The 21,913-nt window shown below is 31.0% G+C and overlaps 3 protein-coding genes across 8 annotated transcripts in view; 2 read left to right on the plus strand and 1 right to left on the minus strand.

Moving 5' to 3' along the window:
• Lmpt (Limpet) overlaps window positions 1–9,955 on the plus strand; it is a 45,364-nt gene extending 35,409 nt beyond the window's left edge. For 5 of the 6 annotated variants that reach the window (XM_008194895.3, XM_008194894.3, XM_970928.5 and 2 more), the window contains one exon: window positions 8,661–9,955. In XM_008194895.3, the coding sequence (XP_008193117.1) occupies window positions 8,661–9,175 (515 nt within the window). In that variant the 3' untranslated portion in view covers window positions 9,176–9,955. Of the gene's footprint in view, window positions 1–3,002; window positions 3,311–8,660 lie in introns of those variants that run through there. The other variant, XM_015980003.2, reaches the window with a different exon arrangement.
• Window positions 9,956–12,331: 2,376 nt separating this feature from the next.
• On the plus strand, window positions 12,332–13,534 carry LOC662295 (eukaryotic initiation factor 4E). The gene is made up of 5 exons (XM_968401.5): window positions 12,332–12,488; window positions 12,641–12,816; window positions 12,870–13,047; window positions 13,098–13,185; window positions 13,273–13,534. Exons 1-5 carry the CDS (start codon window positions 12,462–12,464, stop codon window positions 13,434–13,436), a joined length of 633 nt encoding a protein of 210 aa, XP_973494.1. The 5' UTR covers window positions 12,332–12,461; the 3' UTR covers window positions 13,437–13,534.
• Window positions 13,535–13,593: 59 nt separating this feature from the next.
• On the minus strand, window positions 13,594–14,472 carry LOC103312947 (uncharacterized). Its single transcript, XM_008194892.3, has 2 exons — window positions 13,985–14,472; window positions 13,594–13,936 (listed from the first exon to the last, which is right to left on the minus strand). Exons 1-2 carry the CDS (start codon window positions 14,307–14,309, stop codon window positions 13,650–13,652), a joined length of 612 nt encoding a protein of 203 aa, XP_008193114.1. The 5' UTR covers window positions 14,310–14,472; the 3' UTR covers window positions 13,594–13,649.
• Window positions 14,473–21,913: the final 7,441 nt, after the last annotated feature.

A 21,913-nucleotide genomic window follows, 5' to 3' on the forward strand; every position in this document is an offset into this window, starting at 1 on the left:
AAAACTGAATTTTTTTGCTTAATCATATGCTTAAAAAGGCAACCTGCTTAAGAAATTTCTTGTGGAATTTTTGGCAAAAAGTTAAATACTTAATAACGACTCCTGACTTAGTAGGCGATTTTTGGAAACTTTTGTGAGTTCCACAAATTATATTTCACTTATTGCATTTAAAAATTATTTTTTATGATTCTTGTCTCAGATTATTTTTGTAAACTTTTGTGAAATATACGCTCAAAAAGAGCTAAACAATTTTATTTACGATCCAGTTTAGTCGATAACTTTCAGTTAGGTTTAGCATTAAAAGGTTTTTTTTTTCTCTGCTTTATCGCTTTAAAAATTTAAAAATGGTTCTATTTGTGATTTGTGTTTATTTTTGACGAAATTTTATCAAAAAGTCGGATTTTTAGTTAAAAAATGTACTGAAACGCACGAAAAATAAAACATTATATTAACGGACGTCTCAAACTGGCACTGACACCACTAGCAAATTAATTCGTGGAAGTTTTAATAAAAGAAGTTAACATTTCCTAAGAAAATTTGGAAACGAAAACACAGAAAAAAGGACAACAGTTTTTGTAAATGTTAAGACGAAAGATGTGAAAGTGAAAGTCATCAATAAACACCTTTGCACTACACAGAGAAAAATTAGAGCTTCCAAAAAAAATTGGTAACAAAATACAGTGAACATCACATAACACTATTATTCCTATGTTAAATTGTAAAAAGCTTATGTCAGTGCATTACTAAGGTTCCTAGATCTTCTGTATTACTATTTACTTTTCCTCGAAATGTTAAAATATAAGGAATTGTTAAAATTTGGAAAATTCTAGAGATCTTGATGCATTCGAATTATTCAAATGTTGACTGATTTTAATCTTTTACATTTCACTTTTCAACTCGACAAGATGTAACCTTCCTTCTTTTTGAAAAAAAAAAATTTTTTTAATAATTTGTAACTTTTTTATTGTTTTTGTTCTTAAAAAACACGTAAATGTAAATTCTTACGTAGTTTTATCCTGTGTTTTTTAAAATGTTTTGACTGCTGATGATGGTATAAATAAATACCGAAACTAGTCCAATTCCTTCTTTTTATTTCCACTTTGGTTTGGCTTCGACTTTAAGTTATCCATTTATTCAATTTGATTTTAATCTTCTAGAAAATCCTTCAGGACGATATGTCACAAAACACAAAAAATCTTTTGTACAATTTCAAAATTTACTTAAAAATATTTACAGTTTCAGTCTTATGAAATCACACGAATCACACGAATTAGTAAAATGGCTTATATGAAAATTTCATTTTTTGAAAAAATTCTGAAAAAAGTAGTCAAACCCAAAACATTCTCGGAAATTGTGAAAAAGGTCTTTACAAATTTTTATTAGATTGAGAGAATTTTAGTTAATCCACCCCAATCCTTAGTAGTATCCTAGGCTTTGAAAAGATCTAAAAAATTCTCTAAAACGTTGATACAGAAAACAATTCTCAAATATTTGTTTTTCCCTGAAATGAACTGAAAATTTTGAAACTAATGCTGAAGAAGATTTAGAACTTGCTCCAACTTTGAGCTCATTTCATACTAAAAAATCTTCTTAATACATGTTTGTATTTTTCGGCGAATCAGTTTATTTTGGTATAAAACCTTTTTTTAATTAACATTTTTGTACGCAATTTTGCATTTTTTTCTATATTGTTATACTCTAGTGCAGTGTGTCTCCATTAATAAAATTCCCAAAAAATTTACGGAAAAAACAAACAATTAACAGAATTTGTGGCTATGTTTATTCTGACCAAAATTTCTACTTGGGGAAGTCTGCCTACAGAAAAACCAAAGTTTATGTAATGTAATTTTGAAGCCAAGTTAGTAATTTTTGGAGTGTTTGTTTATTTATTATTTGTTTGCTGCTTTCTAATCCCTGATTTAATGTCGTTTATCATTGGCAATTCGTGTTAATTCCCCGCTTAGCACTGAACTTTTACGAAATTATTGAAATTCTGCATTAATCGCGTAATCTATGCTAATTACAATATAAAACTGTGCAAGAATTTTTATGAAAATCCCCTTGCGGATTCACGAGCACGGCACACGTTTCTCCAGTTTTATTTATAAACATGACTTAAACAAATCAAACTTTCTTGCTATCAGTTGAATACAATTACTAAACAACGTAGAACCAGATTTTTGCATGTTTTATGTATTTTTCTTTTCAAACACAAGTTACTCTCAGCGATGAATCAAATGTGTGCCACGACTGGCTACCCTACATGGTCAAGTGTCACTCAACACAATACGTAACACGAACCATCGTTCACGATACCAACACCATTTTTGTAAATAATTCACCTGGTTTTACCTTTTCTCTTTTATCAATTAAATTGTTACATAGAAATGTCATAATTACACAACCTGTGTCAACATATGGCGATTTGCCATTGCGTAATAGGGATTCGGCAGCAAAGCGACCAAGGTAATGCAGTCAATGTTTATTTAATAAAATGGGATTTTTTAATTGTGGCCACTTATTTGGCTAAAAATCACACTTCTAAGTTACATAGTTATGAATAAAAATACAAATGATAGTGGTCAAGAGTGCAGCTAAAAATCGCCAGTCAAGTCCTTATCAATATTAATGATTCAAATGGCGCGTATTTTTAGAGATGATCGCGCCGAATTATTGAATAAAAATAAGCACATTTCCGCCCGAAATTTTCATTTCCGCTCAGGCATCGATCCTTAAGTCCAATTACTCTTCTATTGTCCCGGTATCAGGTGCGTGCGAATTAACGAAATGAAAAAGCGGCTCCTCTCTAAATATTTGTCGCAAACAGTTTTTTAATTAGAGCAATTAATTAGCGGGCACGCGCCCTAATGTCTCTAATTGGCGAAGAATTCGCACCTCGTGCTGCAGGTAGATTAATTTTTGCAATTTCTCCAGCAAGATGCGTGTAGGTAGAGTCGTGGTAACCTTGCAGAGCATAAATGTTGTTCGACGATTTCGTGAGACTGGTACGAATCTCCAGTTCTTTAAAAGACTTTGTGTCGCGATGACTCAAACTTAAGTGAGTAAGACATGTGTTTGTCGTCCGCCTGCCCGAAAGTTTTTTGAAAAATGGCAGGAACTCTGAGTGATCAGTTCAAGTCGCGTCTGAACCTCCAGACGAAAACTGTCGGTGAGGAGCGGATTAAAAAGGCCAAAGAGCGGAATGAAGACGTCGCGATTTTGTCCATGGAACTGCCGGGCGAAAAAAAGGCCTTCAAGTGCTGCCTGGACCAGGACTGCCTGCTGGGGGACCCCACAAGCCTGCCTCTAGGTACACAATTAGCGCCAAACCATTACGGAGATGTTTGCTCAACGTGCTAAAGACGCTATTCTTGTCTTGTCATATTTATTTTTATTTGTATTTAAATGGCATATTGTAATAACTGGCACATGTTTATTTATAAACTGCGTTAGCTCAGTTTTATAAATCGAATTAAGAGTGGAAACCGATGATTGTGGTTGATGTCTTGAAGGCCATAAAAGACCGGTCATCGACTCGTTGCGATAAAGCCGCTGAAATAATGTAAAATCATTGTAAATTGTGCGATTTTCTCATAGTTTGGACGAGGAATGTCGGGCTTGCAAGCTGCCACTTTTAATTACAACGTATTCTCGAAATGGTATTGTATGTTTTTATGGTTTCGTATTTAAAAATCGTGAAGAACGTAGTAGTTACTCATACGGCATTGAGAGCCATATTTACCTCAAACTCTCGTGTTTTATTAAACTTTTGCCTTATTAGTACAAATTAATAACAAACGTTACATTGAAATTTGGACTAGGCTGTTGCGTTATTGAAGCGATTAATTTTCGAGTGGGCGGCTTAAGCCCAATTAGTAATTCTTCCAAACTTGCGGACGAGTGGGCTTACAATTATTCGGGAAAGAGGTCAGTGTCGCCGACAACTTTTCACACGATCGATTCTTTGGGCAAAAATTTATTTGGTACAAAGTCAGGTTTTAAAGTTGATTTGTTTGAGGAAGTGTTGCGTGCATGAACTCAATAATTATCGTCATAATTCATTGTTTGCAGGTTGGCTTCGCAGCAACTTAATTGAAACGGTTGTTTATAAATAAGTTTCAATTTTTTGTCATCGACTAAGTTCCATAATTTTCGGAATTAAATCAGTCAGTGGGCAGAAAATTTCGGATGAGTCACTTCGATTGATTGTTTGCATTTGTAAGGATTGTGATGACTTAATTGAATAATTATAGTTTTTGCGCTTCTTTTTTTCATTCATGCATTCATTCAAGCTTTTTCGAATTAGTTTGTGATTTATTCGTTGGTTTGTGGAGGATTTTGGGCGAAGTATCTGTGACACACCGTACCTATCGGGGTTATGGGCGGAACCTTGACCGGTGCATGAAAGAGCTTTTATGTCAATAAGTATTATTGCCAGAAATTTGAGAACATTTTGATATCCGATATCAGCTAAATAAAGTAGTTGACAAGAGGTGGAAAAATTAGAAGCTAGGTGTTTCATTTTGTTAATCAGAAATGTGGGATGTTTAATCTTTCTACATTTTAAACAGTTTTTTTATGTAATTAAAAGGTCAAATCTTTCAAAATTAAAAAATTGACATCGGTTCTCAATTCTTTAGACTCTTTTTACTTCAGTCGAGATACTTTAGACAACAATTCGGTATTTTTTCAATAGATTACGTTTTCTAAGATAGAAATAAGTAAATATATTTTAATTAAAGTCAATTATCTACCAGTAACTAACTAAGAAGTTTGTTTTATAATTTTATACATTAAAAACAGTTTTGTGGGGATTTTTTCTTAGTTGTCTGATCTTTTCCATACTTTCTAAATAGTTTTTTTTTTGTTAATCGTTTGTTAATGTTCTTATTAATTGATTTTGTCTAAAATGTGATGTATTTATAAATGCCATTAAAATTCCTGCAATATGAGGCTTTTGTCTTCATAAAAACACCTTCCAATTCAGCACTTACTTATTTCAATCAGCAAGTGTGAATAAATTGTAGCCAAAGCTGTCCATTGAGGTGAAAATTTCGTGGTTTCTGGTGGCAAAAATTATGTCTTACACATTCCACTTTTTTACTTTTGAATCATCCACAACTGATGAATTACCGCATTTCTACCGTTTTTCTTGCATTTAATTTATAGTAAATTTTACTGAGTTTAAATTGAAAAAGATTGAATAGTTTTGATTTGTATTAATTTCAACTTTTGTTACCAGGATAAAAAAGTTTGCGGTCAACGAAAAAATGTTTAAATCAACTCGTTTCTTATCGATAATTCGTGCTTCAAACAGTAACGATTATAGTTGCCTTTATTAACAAATCAGTTGATTAAATCACTATCGTATTAAATAATAAATGTACACTAATTTTTTCTACTTCGTTCAAGCAAACGGGGACAAATAGTTCTTTAGAAGAAGACCTTGCACAAAATACTTGGGATAAAATGCTTCTCAAAATAAATTATTCTCAAAGACTTCACTTTTAGTTTTCATTGTCAAAAATTATTTAAAAAATATAAAGGGTGTTTGCTATATTGAGGCGTCCCTTTTAACACGAGGTACTATGTACAGGGTGTTTCAAGTTTTAGTGCCAGTAAAAAAATAAATACTTTTAGTAATTTGATGCTTTAACGTTATAACAAATTTTCATAGTAAGAGCGTGGAATGCAAAAAACTATATTAAAAAAATTGTTTTTAAATTGTTGCAATCTTTTTTTATAATAAAATTCCTCCTATTTTTTAAGTGACAATTCCGAAATTGAAATAGTAAAAAATCCAAGACGTTTTGAGCACATGAATTTTTAATTTGATTTAGACCAAATAAATGTTTTATCTTTAATAACTAATTTTACAATTTTTAAATTTTCTAAAATTTTGAATCCGCTTCTACCGCTTTAAGATGAGCCATAAAGATGAGCGCTTCAAAATAATCTACCACACTACTATAGATACCAAGATTTTCAGTAATAATGTTACTTTTATTATTCTTATATTATTGTTATTATTTTTACATTTATATATTCTTATATTTATTCTCTCTGAATACCGCATCTGCATTGTCCATACCAATTGCACTAAATCTGTTATCAGTATCACTGTAATTGTGAGCTCTCCCGACTAATTATATGACAGTTGTAATACTTTTTGTTGATTACCGCCAATGGTTCTTTGATTTTTTAAATCTGAACAGGATCGGCTCCCAAAATTAAAAAAAAAGATTTTTTTTAATTTTCGTTATCTTTTACTACTTCGCGAACATCCTGTGTGTTTTAAATCTTTAATATAAATAGACTGTGGAGGAAGGAAATATACTACACACAAATTATGAAATACAGTGTGTAGTTATGTTTCCGGTAATTAAAAATTTTACTCGCTGTAAAAAATCTAGTCTTTGAAAATTGCCGAGGTTCGAATTTTCCTTTAATGTCCTTTATATCATAAAGAAAATGTTTTTCTTTTGTTAAATAACTAGAAATTTATTTCCGAATCTCTACTGACTGTGCCAATTTCATTTGTAAAAACTACATTTTTTTCTGAAATACATTTGATACTTTCTGACATTAATCTGCTCGTAATACAATACGTTCTGAACTACAATTGGAAAAGGTGTAGCCTTGGTTTTGTATTTGCCAGCAAGATGATATAACATTCTTTAAAAAATGTTATACAAGCGTCTAATCTTTTGGTGGTAATAAAGTGGTATTATGGAAAAATGCGATTTGTTTTGTTTGTCGCAATTGCATTCCTACTTCAGTAAATACCTGTAATCTATGACACGAAGTAATACATATAATTGTTTTCAAATAAAATTTTTAAAACTGTTTCAAACACTTATAATTTCTGTTGGTAACGTTATAGCATTTTTTTGTTTTTAATTCCGAATTAAAGGGGCAGTGCTTGCATGATATTAACGTAAATAATTTTGAAAGCGTTTCTGGGTGATGCTAAATTTACTTTTTATATAGTAAAATCTGTTTTTTTTTTTAATTAAACAGAAATGTTCAATGTTGCAACGTTGGTACCACCAACAAATTCATTCCAGGTAATTTTAATATTCACAAAAGAACTTGACGTTTATTTTGAAAAAAAAATGTCAGTAAACCAGTAATTTAAGAAAATTTAGAGATGAAAAAAATAAACTAGGAACAAATTCGAATAAGAACAGTCAAAAAAAATCATTTCAAAACTGTTTTAAGAAAGGGTAGATTAAGCTTTGAGGCAACCGTTTCAACTTTAACTATACTCCTTGAAATTTAGTTCATTTGTTCTGTCACTGATTGATTTACAATGTATTCAATAATGGTTGTTCATCAAGTTGACTATGAAATTTAAAATCATTCAAATGACTATCGTAATTTTTCTGTCAAGTCTTTGAACTAGCTTTTTACTCACTTTTTGGCACTTTTCGGCAAAGTTTTTTTAAGTGTAGGGTTTGTCTTGATTTGTGTTTTATATTTCCGCGATTTTTGTTGTTATGTATTCTCTTAAATTTGAAGTATTTTTACATTATTTTGACGGATCTGTCACTTTGACGGTATTCACAATTTAAATTAGGCGGCACATTGCAAAGGTGACTTGATGAACAAGCATTTTTGAACACATTGTATTTTTAGATAAAAGTTTAAGAACTTATTTTCATATTTTTGTTACTAATAAAGTTTTTTTTTTGGTTTTTGAGAATATGTAGTTTAAAAAATTGCTAATATCTGTGCTAATACAGTGTTTCTGGATCAGTCTGTATTATAACAGTAACAAATTTGCACCTTGCACATTTAGCGACCAAATAGTTGCAGTGTCAAAATGAGTGTTATTAAAACTGCATGTTTGACACCAAATTTATTAATGATTAGGCAGAAATCAAAAAACAAGCGATTTTGGGTTAATCCCATTATTAGCCAAAGACTATTCAAGAGGCAGTTTTTATAAATTATTTGAACTGTTATCGAAGCATCCTGAAAAAAGTTTCAGATATTTTCGGATCGATCTTTTGAATGTGTTTGTATTTTTTTGATTTTTTTTAATGTACAAGCCATCGTAATTTCGAAGATTTTTTATACTTATAATACTTATAATTTCACATCTCTTCAAAGGCCTACTCTATGGCAGCACCTCAAAATTTATTATCTGATATACTACAATTTCTTAAAAAAAAGAAGGAAATATTTGTTAAGTTTAATGAACAAAGTTTATTTTTATTTGTTTTTTCAAAAACCAGGAGAGCATTTCAATTTTATAGGAATTGTTCAAACATCTCATTCATAATTTCTGCTGTAAATTTTTGTGTAATTATTCTTTCGATTTAAGTTGTTACGACGCAGTTTTACATTTTCTCACAGATCAGTGCCATTGCCGCAAATTTTTCGACAAAATGCCAATTTTTAGAGTATATTTAAAGTGCAAGAGCAACTAAATAATCGCAGAAGGAATAATTATTGCAACGATTTGCCAAGTTATGTATCGAATTCACGTTTTTATGAAGATACAACTCATTTATCTTACAGTTCGCTCTTATTTTTCTTTTGGTAAAATCTTATTGAGTCACTGGACTAAATATCTCAAGTCCACGTAACGTGCCAGCAAAAACTTCAACCATCAACTTGCTATCCACATATCGCATTAACACTGTGCTTTTCAGGAACAAAGAAGATGGAATACAAGACGAGGCAATGGCACGAGAAGTGCTTCTGCTGTTGCGTATGCAAAGTACCGATCGGTACCCAGAGTTTCATTCCTCGCGAGCAAGAGATCTACTGTGCCAAGTGTTACGAAGAGAAATTCGCCACGCGTTGCATCAAATGCAACAAGGTCATCACCAGCGGCGGCGTGACGTACAAGAACGAGCCCTGGCACAGGGAGTGCTTCACCTGCACCCACTGCTCCAAGAGCCTGGCGGGCGAGCGCTTCACCAGCCGCGACGAGAAGCCCTATTGCGCCGAGTGCTTCGGCGAGCTGTTCGCCAAACGGTGCTTCGCCTGCAATAAGCCCATCACCGGCATCGGGGGCACGAAGTTCATCTCGTTCGAGGACAGGCATTGGCACAACGACTGCTTCTTCTGCGCCTCGTGCCGCACCAGTCTAGTGGGCCGTGGCTTCATCACCGACCAGGAAGACATCATCTGTCCCGAATGCGCCAAGCAAAAGTTGATGTAGATTTTACAGATTTCTGTTTTTTTTTAATCAGTGACCATAGCACCGTGACACGCACACACTACACACACACACATCTTACACCACCGAAAAAAACATAAAAGAAAAATACAAAAAAAAACGAGGATACGCTGTTTTTAGAGTAAATGTATTTATTTTTGGAGGATTTATTTTTGTTTGCCATATTATAACATGACGTCAGAGTTGATTGGGACGTAGGATATTCTAAATTTTGACATTACACCACAGCTTCCTTGATTCGTGCAATGACAGTACGTCGAGGATCAAGGAAGCTGTGCCCTATCCAAACAGTTGCCTTAAAAATTTAGTAGTAGAGACCCATGAATATTAAACATATATATTTGTTATAAATTACGGTTGTTATTGCTTCTTAACTGTTAATGTAAGTGTTTTGACAATTTTTTATTGTATATTATTATTACTATTGTAGATAATGTACACAGCTTCATAGCATTTATGAAATGAGCAACTTTGGTGCTATTTGAGTAGTTAGATTAATTTTTTATTATTATTTTCCTAATTTCTAGTTACTGTTTTTCAGTAAATTCTATCTAAATGCTTCATTAACAGAAATGTTACTATTAATATTGATAAATAAACATACATAATATTCGTTTAGAGTTTAACTTTCAGTTGTAAAATGTACGTATTGGTAAATTTGGATTGTTAAAAATTTGTTATGCTTTTAAATACAAGTACAGGGCTTTGCTTTAGGGATATTGTTATATTTAATTCCACAATAAATATCTGAAAGAAAACAAAGACTCTCATCTTAGTCGTTATTTAGCCAACAGAACAATAGTTTTTCGTTGATTTTCCTTAATTAATAAAAATTATTGAATCAAGGTTTTTTGTTTCATGGTATTTTATTAATGATTGCCACAAAATACTAAATACTTAACTCGTACGAGTTAAATGCGAGCTGTACACACTTTTTTTTTTCTATGATTTGAGCGGTCATAATAAAAATTATAAGTTGCTTTAAAATGTTGGAGTTGATTTTAAACGTCAGACTAGTGTCAAACGCTCAAGGCAATCTATAATAATTGCTGTCATGTCGTTACATTTCTATTGGCCACAAGTTGCCCCGTGTTTGTCATATCATAGGATCTTCTGATTGGTCAAAAACCCGTAACACTGTTATTAAAGTACAGGCCACAAAATTTAGCGAAGCCATTATCTCTTATCTGCATAGTTTTTTTTATTACTTATAATTATATGATAAATTTACAATACAGTAAAACCTCTCAACAACGGACACCGTTGGGAATCTTTAATTGTCCGTTGTGGAGAGGTGTTCGCTAATAAAAGGTGGTCACTTTTAATATAAACAATTATTTTTTTTAAATCAACAAATAGATGAAACTCTGACTCTGACAGACAGTGCTTACAGAAAAGGTTTATTGGATCTGCTAAAATCGCAATCTAACACGCAAACGTGTTTTTTAGAATGTATTCATTCTTTAATTTTTTTAATCATGTTTATATAAGTAGAAATCTTTTTTAATTAAAATTAAATAAGGAAATAAACAGTTTTTTTGTTTATTTTTTAATTGTTTGGTTGTTTACAAGACATAATTTTAGCTATTTTTTGAACAACTTCAAATGTCTCAGACAATGAGTGCTAAGGCAAGTTCTGCCATTATTTATTATTATACTATTATTTTCATCTTTTCGTCACTTATTCATAAATAAATCTGGATTTTTTATATATAATTTCTCATCTATTTCTACATGGTTTATAAAACAAATTTTGTTTTTTTGAGCTACTCTTTCGTCTGTTCGTTGTAACAGGTAAATTTATATATGTGGTAATTGGAGATTTTTTGTCGGCGTCAGCTATACAGTGGGTCTGTTGTAACTTTTGTTATGTTCCTACAAAAATGTTTGTTGTAAACAGGTGTCCGCTAGACGGAAGTGTCCATTAAGGGAGGTTTTACTGTACAACTTTTGTTTATAAAAAAAACAACAAAATTTATATGTATTTTTATTTTATTTATTTATTTTACACGAAAAACTACAATTCGTCCGTTTGACCAAATAGTGTAAATATAATAAATAAAAAAATAAAATAAATGCAACAGGCGGCTACAAGGCAGGCGCCAGGCGCTTTACTTGTTATAATTAAATGTAATTAATGATGTACTAATTAGTTTTTTCGTAAGGTACATAGTTTAAGCACAAATCGCTTGGTTCCATACTTTTGGCCAACGCTGTATGCAGAATAGGTACATGTCTGAACCCATGCAGATGAGGGTTATGGGGGTAGAAAAACTAAGACATTAGGTTACATATTTGTTGTTTTAGATTTTTTTGCTGTTGTTTTGTAATTGTTGGACGCTGATTTGGAAACTGCCAACAGATTTTTTTTATCAGCTCTAGTTTTTGAGATAAGAGAACTTAATGTTAGTTTTTTTAATTAAACGGACACCACTTTTAATTATTTCTCTTTGCTTAGATTTTTTTGCTGTTGGTTGCTGTTTTTGAAACAGCCACCAGAATTTTTCTATCAGATCTAGTCTTTTGAGATATAGGTAGGTAACTAATATTAGAATTTATTTGAAAAATGCACCTATTTTTTGGTTTACTTCTTTGTGCCCTGATTTTTTGCTGTTGTTAACTGTTGGACTGATTTTAAAATTACCGACAGATTTTTCCTACCAGCTCAAGTTTTTGTGATTGATTATATTAGAACTTTCCGCATTTTTCATAAGCTCTATTACTGCTCTAAAATGAAAACTTCTAAATTTGGATATCAGATTTGAAACCTACATTTCAAAAAAGATTGCTTAATTGCTGCGTATATTTGGTTGCCTGTACTAGAAAGATGGTCGATTAATGGGTTCAGTATCGCACGATTACAAAATTGTAACATAACATGACAGGCAATTCATATGTATAGTTAATAACGGTCAATAGGAAAATTATCCACCTGCTATTTAAGCCTACAAATCATCTAATTTGGACACTGACAGGGTAGGCAACACATTATATACATATATCAATTGTTTAAATTTATAAAATGGCTATTTTAATTCGCACTTTTGGCGAGTTTTTATGATTTTTGGTACATTTTAAAATAAACGTTTGCTTGTATTTAAGGAAGTTTTTTTGAATCTGCTTAAGTTTGGTATTTGAAAATCCCGCTGTTGGTGTGGCACTATGCAACCGGCCGGTTTCCTTCATTTTACAAAGTTGGCACAGAATCGGTGATAGGTGGAAAAGCAACCAACTTTCATCGCGCTGATTAGCGAATTACTTTAAGAAAATGTCTTCAAATTCGATAGAAAGCGAGGTAAGGCCCTGCTAATCCAACTATAAAAACTTTGGGTCATGTTTCAATCGGTAATTGTTGATATTTTCCAAGATTTGTCACAGCCCCGGCAATTCTGCCATATTGCATTCACATGACCATCCCTTGTAATTTTTTGTGTTGCTTCGCCACAGAACGAAAAAAACGACCTAAAGACTGAGAACGACATAGACATCGCGCAGGATTTTTCCATCAAACACCCGCTCCAAAACTGCTGGACACTTTGGTACTACGAGAATGACAGGAGCCAGACGTGGGAGAAGAACCAGAAGGAAATCGCCTCGTTTCAGACCGTTGAGGACTTCTGGAGGTAGTTATTGTGTTCAGGACACGGTGATGAGTGCTACTTGTGGCAAATTTCAGTTTATACAATCACATTAAGCCCGCAAGTGAGCTGAGACAAGGGAACGACTATTCCCTGTTCAAGAGGGGCATCAGGCCCATGTGGGAGGATGAAGCGAACAAACGCGGGGGGCGTTGGCTTATTAACTTAGACAAGAAACAGAGGACCAACGAGCTTGACCGGTACTGGCTTGATATTGTAAGTTCTTGCATAACGTCCGATTAAATTTCACACTTGACCTCCTTCAGATCTTGTGTCTAATTGGGGAAGCGTTCGAGCATTCGGATGAAATCTGCGGGGCGGTAGTCAATATTCGAGGAAAGGGTGATAAGATCGGTAGGTGACTAATCTAGGTTGGCGATATTGGGTAGTAATTGTTGCCAACTTAACAAGTCATGGGTCACTTCGATTTGTTGATTTCAGGGGTCTGGACTTCCGACGCCACAAAAAGCGCGGCTGTCATCGAAATCGGCAAAAAACTGAAGGAGCGGCTGCATATACCGCCAAGGACGGTTTTAGGATACCAAATCCACAAAGACACTCAGGACAAGTCTGGTTCCGTTACCAAGAATTCATACACCGTTTAATTAGAGTAACCGTTGAAATGTTTTCGTTTTGAGAATGTTCGTATTGGTATTGATTTCCCATGGTTTATTTGAATATATTTATTTCATTTTCTACTTTATTAATCTCGTTTTGTATGCCAGGATATTGTTGCGTTTGTATATAATTAAAGACGAGACACTTGTTTGAACTTTATATTTTTATAAAAATAACAACAGCTCGTTAACAATTATAAATTATGGAAAATCGAATATATCCTGCACTTTCAATCTGAGGTCCTTCCGCCTTGCGTCCGTTAAAGCTTCCAATAATTTACTACGCCACCTATATCTATCACAGTTTTGTTCGTGAAAAGCCAAAATCTTGTAGGCCCTAGCTGATGTGCTCCTCACAGTGTTTAAGTCGTCTATGTCGCCCTCAGGGATGCCCAAAGCCCGAGCAAAGTCGGTCCATTTTTGGCCGATTCCCTCGGCTATGCATTTGTACACCCTATCCTTGGTACTTTTTGGTATTCTAACAAAACCTAAATTCACATTTTTGCATTATAATTACAGTAAAGTGAGGCGACTACCTGAGTATTCCTCTGGACTATGACTATTACAAGCGTTGCAATTAACGTGATTGTCTTCAATTTGAACATTTCTGAGACTGTGTAACACTTCCGGTTGTTTAAACTCACTAGCTATGTCACTCAAAGCCTGGGTGTTACTAGAGTTGAGATAATTTCGTTTTTCCAAAACTTTAATTAGCTCTGACAGCGACCTTATGTTCTCCAACCTTCTGTTAGAGTTGATCACAGTTTGGTACCTCTCCTTCAGGATTTTCAATTGTTCACTTGGACAACGTATACTTGCAATTTCATTGCACAGCATTTTATAATTGGAGTTCGTTGACATTATTTTAGAGCTCAAATCAACCGAGAGACAAGCAATTACATGAATCAGTCTTTAAAACATCACACACTCCTATTTTTAGGTCGATTTTGGCATATTTTTAACCTCAATCTGTCAGTGTCATTTCTAAACGTCACATTACCAATGTCGGTGAAGATAGCACCAAAAATGATGCAGGTACTATGAACATTACAGTCGACCAGACAATTGCTGCGCCCACCATACTCATTTTCTAAAGCCAAGTTCACACCAGAAAAATTATCAAAATAATCGTAAATCATTCGTCAACAAGCTGTTACGCTGACTTGCTTATCACATTTGTAAAACATCTCCTGACCATTCTAATGTGTTTCTATTACAAATTAAAACTTAATTGCATTTAATTTCTGCATTTATTCTCATATTCAAGCAATACACTCTCTTTATATCTTCCAATTTTCTTTATTTTTGCAGGAGATTAAGCCCTCCAATAGGGCCTTCGACCGTAAAACAATCATGTTCTGACAAACACCCCTTGGGACCTTAACGATTTTTTTTTAATTTTTATAAAATTTCTGGATTTTGTAAACTCGTATTTAAGGATTGCTCTAATTAGTCAAATTAATAACTAATTTGTCCAGCAAGAACCACGTGGAGGTTTAGAGCATTCTTGCCAGGAAAAAAGGATATAAGGATGAGGTAAACGATGATTTTTAGAAAATAAAGGGAATAAAGGAGTTAGTGGTTTGTGTAATGAAAAAAAAATACAACACAAAAATATAGTACACCTACCTTCGGATTGCTTCTGCGTTGGCTACTGTTTGTAGCAAAACATTAATAAGAAATTAAAACCACCATTAAAAAAATCTTTATTTGCATTAAAGTTACAACAAGCAACTGTTATCAATATTACACAAAGTAAAGAATACACAATACGTTATAATATATGGTACACAAATTATTAAATTCAATACCTCACAAGATAAACACAAAAAAATGCACCTACCTTCATTTCGCTTCTGCGTTGGCTACTGTTTGTAGCAAAGTTACAACAAGCTACTTTTATCAATATTAAACAAAATAATAAATACACAGTACGTTTCAATATATAATGGCACTCAAATTATTAATTTCAACACCGCATTTAGAGCCGGTGTATACAACATTGTAATTGTAATTAAATTTTAAGGAATTATTGGTTTCTGAAATAAAAAGACAACAACACAAAAATAAAATGGACGTACCTTCATATCGCTTCCACGTTGGCTACCGTTTGTAGCATTAAAAAAATAATAATAATAAAAATGAAACCAAAAAAAAAAAAGTTTATTTGCATTAAATTTTGAGCAAGCCACTTTCATTCATTGAAATTAAAGACAAAATTAATACGTGGCAATAAATTGTTTGAGTGTTTGATTTATTTATAGTTACTGTATTTAGAATGAGTCACTCAAACAATGACTTTTCAACACCGTATTTAGAGCCGGTGTACACAACATTGTAATTGCAATTAAATTTTAAGGAATTATTGGTTGGTGAAATAAAAAGACAACAACACAAAAATAAAATGGACGTACCTTCATATCCCTTCCACATTGGCTACCGTTTGTAGCATTAAAAAAAATTAAAAACAACACCAATGAAAAAATCTTTATTTGCATGAAAATTACAACAAGCGACATAATTTTACGGTTGTAAAAAACAATCAACAATGTTATATTTAAGGATTGCTCTAATTGGTCAAATTAGTCAATAACTAATTAAAAATTAAAAATTAGTCAATAACTAATTTGTCCAGCAAGAACCACGTGGAGGTTTAGAGCATTCTTGCCAGGAAAAAAGGATATAAGGATGAGGTAAACAATGATTATTTGAAAATGAAGGAAATAAAGGAATTATTGGTTTGTGAAATGAAAAAATAGTACACAAAAATCAAACCTTTTTCACTTTGCGTTAAATAAATGCTCTTAGCTTTTGTACTGCATCTGCTACCATTTGTAGCAAACCTAAAAAATAAATTAAAAACACAACCAACAAAAAAATTAATTTGTAGGAAAGTTACAACAAGCGTCTTTAATAAATATTATACAGAATAAAGGATACACAATACGGTATAATATATGGCACACAAGCTATTAAATTCAACACATCACAAGATAAAACGCAAAAAAATGCACCTACCTTCATATGGCTTCTGCGTTGGCTACTGTTTGTAGCAAGACATTTAAAAAATTAAAACAACACCAATAAAAATCTTTATTTGCATGAAAGTTACAACAAGCAATGATTGTCAATATTAAACAAAATAAAAAATACACAATACTTTTCAATATGTGGCAATTCAAATTCAAATCAAATTCAATACCTCAGTAAATAAATGCACCTACCTTCATATCGCTTCCACGTTGGCTACTGTTTGTAGCATTAAAAATAATAATAATAAAAATGAAGCCAAAAATAAATGTCTATTTGCATTAAATTTTGAACAAGCCACTTTCATTCATTGAAATTAAAGATAAAATTATTACGTGGCAATAAATTATTTGAGTGTTTTATTTTATTTATAGTTACTGAATTTAAAATGTGTCACTCAAACTATCACTTTTCAACATCGCATTTAAAGATTTTAATTGCAATTAAGTTTTATGAAATTGTTGGTTTGTGAAATAAATAAATACGACACAGCAATAAAATACACCTACCTTCATATCGCTTCCACGTTGGCTACCGTTTGTAGCATTAAAAATAATAATAATAAAAATGAAGCCAAAAATAAATGTTTATTTGCATTAAATTTTGAGCAAGCCACTTTCATTCATTGAAATTAAAGACAAAATTATTACGTGGCAATAAATTATTTGAGTGTTTTATTTTATTTATAGTTACTGAATTTAAAATGTGTCACTCAAACTATCACTTTTCAACACCGCATTTAAAGATTTTAATTGCAATTAAGTTTTATGAAATTATTGGTTTGTGAAATAAATAAATACGACACAGCAATAAAATACACCTACCTTCATATCGCTTCCACGTTGGCTACCGTTTGTAGCATTAAAAAAAATTAAAAACAACACCAATGAAAAAATCTTTATTTGCATGAAAATTACAACAAGCGACATAATTTTACGGCTGTAAAAAACAATCAACAATGTTATATTTAAGGATTGCTCTAATTGGTCAAATTAGTCAATAACTAATTAAAAATTAAAAATTAGTCAATAACAAATTTCTCCAGCAAGAACCACGTGGAGGTTTAGAGCATTCTTGCCAGGAAAAAAGGATATAAGGATGAGGTAAACAATGATTATTTGAAAATGAAGGAAATAAAGGAATTATTGGTTTGTGAAATGAAAAAATAGTACACAAAAATCAAACCTTTTTCACTTTGCGTTAAATAAATGCTCTTACCTTTTGTACTGCATCTGCTACCATTTGTAGCACACCTAAAAAATAAATTAAAAACACAACCAACAAAAAAATTAATTTGTAGGAAAGTTACAACAAGCGTCTTTAATAAATATTATACAGAATAAAGGATACACAATACGGTATAATATATGGCACACAAGCTATTATATTCAACACATCACAAGATAAAACGCAAAAAAATGCACCTACCTTCATATGGCTTCTGCGTTGGCTACTGTTTGTAGCAAGACATTTAAAAAATTAAAACAACACCAATAAAAATCTTTATTTGCATGAAAGTTACAACAAGCAATGATTGTCAATATTAAACAAAATAAAAAATACACAATACTTTTCAATATGTGGCAATTCAAATTCAAATCAAATTCAATACCTCAGTAAATAAATGCACCTACCTTCATATCGCTTCCACGTTGGCTACTGTTTGTAGCATTAAAAATAATAATAATAAAAATGAAGCCAAAAATAAATGTTTATTTGCATTAAATTTTGAGCAAGCCACTTTCATTCATTGAAATTAAAGATAAAATTATTACGTGGCAATAAATTATTTGAGTGTTTTATTTTATTTATAGTTACTGAATTTAAAATGTGTCACTCAAACTATCACTTTTCAACACCGCATTTAAAGATTTTAATTGCAATTAAGTTTTATAAAATTATTGGTTTGTGAAATAAATAAATACGACACAGCAATAAAATACACCTACCTTCATATCGCTTCCACGTTGGCTACCGTTTGTAGCATTAAAAATAATAATAATAAAAATGAAGCCAAAAATAAATGTCTATTTGCATTAAATTTTGAGCAAGCCACTTTCATTGATTGAAATTAATGATAAAATTATTACGTGGCAATAAATTATTTGAGTGTTTTATTTTATTTATAGTTACTGAATTTAAAATGTGTCACTCAAACTATCACTTTTCAACATCGCATTTAAAGATTTTAATTGCAATTAAGTTTTATAAAATTATTGGTTTGTGAAATAAATAAATACGACACAGCAATAAAATACACCTACCTTCATATCGCTTCCACGTTGGCTACCGTTTGTAGCATTAAAAATAATAATAATAAAAATGAAGCCAAAAATAAATGTCTATTTGCATTAAATTTTGAGCAAGCCACTTTCATTGATTGAAATTAATGATAAAATTATTACGTGGCAATAAATTATTTGAGTGTTTTATTTTATTTATAGTTACTGAATTTAAAATGTGTCACTCAAACTATCACTTTTCAACATCGCATTTAAAGATTTTAATTGCAATTAAGTTTTATAAAATTATTGGTTTGTGAAATAAATAAATACGACACAGCAATAAAATACACCTACCTTCATATCGCATCCACGTTGGCTACCGTTTGTAGCATTAAAAATAATAATAATAAAAATGAAGCCAAAAATAAATGTCTATTTGCATTAAATTTTGAGCAAGCCACTTTCATTGATTGAAATTAAAGATAAAATTATTACGTGGCAATAAATTATTTGAGTGTTTTATTTTATTTATAGTTACTGAATTTAAAATGTGTCACTCAAACTATCACTTTTCAACATCGCATTTAAAGATTTTAATTGCAATTAAGTTTTATAAAATTATTGGTTTGTGAAATAAATAAATACGACACAGCAATAAAATACACCTACCTTCATATCGCTTCCACGTTGGCTACCGTTTGTAGCATTAAAAATAATAATAATAAAAATGAAGCCAAAAATAAATGTCTATTTGCATTAAATTTTGAGCAAGCCACTTTCATTGATTGAAATTAAAGATAAAATTATTACGTGGCAATAAATTATTTGAGTGTTTTATTTTATTTATAGTTACTGAATTTAAAATGTGTCACTCAAACTATCACTTTTCAACATCGCATTTAAAGATTTTAATTGCAATTAAGTTTTATAAAATTATTGGTTTGTGAAATAAATAAATACGACACAGCAATAAAATACACCTACCTTCATATCGCATCCACGTTGGCTACCGTTTGTAGCATTAAAAATAATAATAATAAAAATGAAGCCAAAAATGAATGTTTATTTGCATTAAATTTTGAGCAAGCCACTTTCATTCATTGAAATTAAAGATAAAATTATTACGTGGCAATAAATTATTTGAGTGTTTTATTTTATTTATAGTTACTGAATTTAAAATGTGTCACTCAAACTATCACTTTTCAACATCGCATTTAAAGATTTTAATTGCAATTAAGTTTTATAAAATTATTGGTTTGTGAAATAAATAAATACGACACAGCAATAAAATACACCTACCTTCATATCGCTTCCACGTTGGCTACCGTTTGTAGCATTAAAAATAATAATAATAAAAATGAAGCCAAAAATAAATGTCTATTTGCATTAAATTTTGAGCAAGCCACTTTCATTGATTGAAATTAAAGATAAAATTATTACGTGGCAATAAATTATTTGAGTGTTTTATTTTATTTATAGTTACTGAATTTAAAATGTGTCACTCAAACTATCACTTTTCAACATCGCATTTAAAGATTTTAATTGCAATTAAGTTTTATAAAATTATTGGTTTGTGAAATAAATAAATACGACACAGCAATAAAATACACCTACCTTCATATCGCTTCCACGTTGGCTACCGTTTGTAGCATTAAAAATAATAATAATAAAAATGAAGCCAAAAATAAATGTTTATTTGCATTAAATTTTGAGCAAGCCACTTTCATTCATTGAAATTCAAGGCAAAATTATTACGTGGCAATAAATTATTTGAGTGTTTTATTTTATTTATAGTTACTGAATTTAAAATGTGTCACTCAAACTATCACTTTTCAACATCGCATTTAAAGATTTTAATTGCAATTAAGTTTTATAAAATTATTGGTTTGTGAAATAAATAAATACGACACAGCAATAAAATACACCTACCTTCATATCGCATCCACGTTGGCTACCGTTTGTAGCATTAAAAATAATAATAATAAAAATGAAGCCAAAAATGAATGTTTATTTGCATTAAATTTTGAACAAGCCACTTTCATTCATTGAAATTCAAGGCAAAATTATTACGTGGCAATAAATTATTTGAGTGTTTTATTTTATTTATAGTTACTGAATTTAAAATGTGTCACTCAAACTATCACTTTTCAACATCGCATTTAAAGATTTTAATTGCAATTAAGTTTTATAAAATTATTGGTTTGTGAAATAAATAAATACGACACAGCAATAAAATACACCTACCTTCATATCGCTTCCACGTTGGCTACCGTTTGTAGCATTAAAAATAATAATAATAAAAATGAAGCCAAAAATGAATGTTTATTTGCATTAAATTTTGAACAAGCCACTTTCATTCATTGAAATTCAAGGCAAAATTATTACGTGGCAATAAATTATTTGAGTGTTTTATTTTATTTATAGTTACTGAATTTAAAATGTGTCACTCAAACTATCACTTTTCAACATCGCATTTAAAGATTTTAATTGCAATTAAGTTTTATAAAATTATTGGTTTGTGAAATAAATAAATACGACACAGCAATAAAATACACCTACCTTCATATCGCTTCCACGTTGGCTACCGTTTGTAGCATTAAAAAAAATAAAAATGAAACCAAAAATAAATGTTTATTTGCATTAAATTTTGAGCAAGCTACTTTCATTGATTGAAATTAAAGACAAAATTATTACGTGGCAATAAATTATTTGAGTGTTTTATTTTATTTATAGTTACTGAATTTAAAATGTGTCACTCAAACTATCACATTTCAACATCGCATTTAAAGATTTTAATTGCAATTAAGTTTTATGAAATTATTGGTTTGTGAAATAAATAAATACGACACAGCAATAAAATACACCTACCTTCATATCGCTTCCACGTTGGCTACCGTTTGTAGCATTAAAAATAATAATAATAAAAATGAAGCCAAAAATAAATGTTTATTTGCATTAAATTTTGAGCAAGCCACTTTCATTCATTGAAATTAAAGATAAAATTATTACGTGGCAATAAATTATTTGAGTGTTTTATTTTATTTATAGTTACTGAATTTAAAATGTGTCACTCAAACTATCACTTTTCAACATCGCATTTAAAGATTTTAATTGCAATTAAGTTTTATGAAATTATTGGTTTGTGAAATAAATAAATACGACACAGCAATAAAATACACCTACCTCCATATCGCTTCCACGTTGGCTACC

The sequence above is a fragment of the Tribolium castaneum genome, chromosome 5 (genome assembly GCF_031307605.1).
Source record: "Tribolium castaneum strain GA2 chromosome 5, icTriCast1.1, whole genome shotgun sequence".
NCBI classification, from domain to species: domain Eukaryota; kingdom Metazoa; phylum Arthropoda; class Insecta; order Coleoptera; family Tenebrionidae; genus Tribolium; species Tribolium castaneum.

Coding starts and splice junctions, on each gene's coding strand:
- LOC662295 (XM_968401.5), top strand. CDS start 12,462: ATGTCTTCAAATTCGATAGAAAGCGAG. Junction 12,489..12,640: donor CAAATTCGATAGAAAGCGAG/GTAAGGCCCTGC, acceptor GCTTCGCCACAG/AACGAAAAAAACGACCTAAA. Junction 13,186..13,272: donor AGGAAAGGGTGATAAGATCG/GTAGGTGACTAA, acceptor TGTTGATTTCAG/GGGTCTGGACTTCCGACGCC.
- LOC103312947 (XM_008194892.3), bottom strand. CDS start 14,309: ATGTCAACGAACTCCAATTATAAAATGCTGTGCAATGAAATTGCAAGT. Junction 13,937..13,984: donor TAGTCCAGAGGAATACTCAG/GTAGTCGCCTCA, acceptor ATGTGAATTTAG/GTTTTGTTAGAATACCAAAA.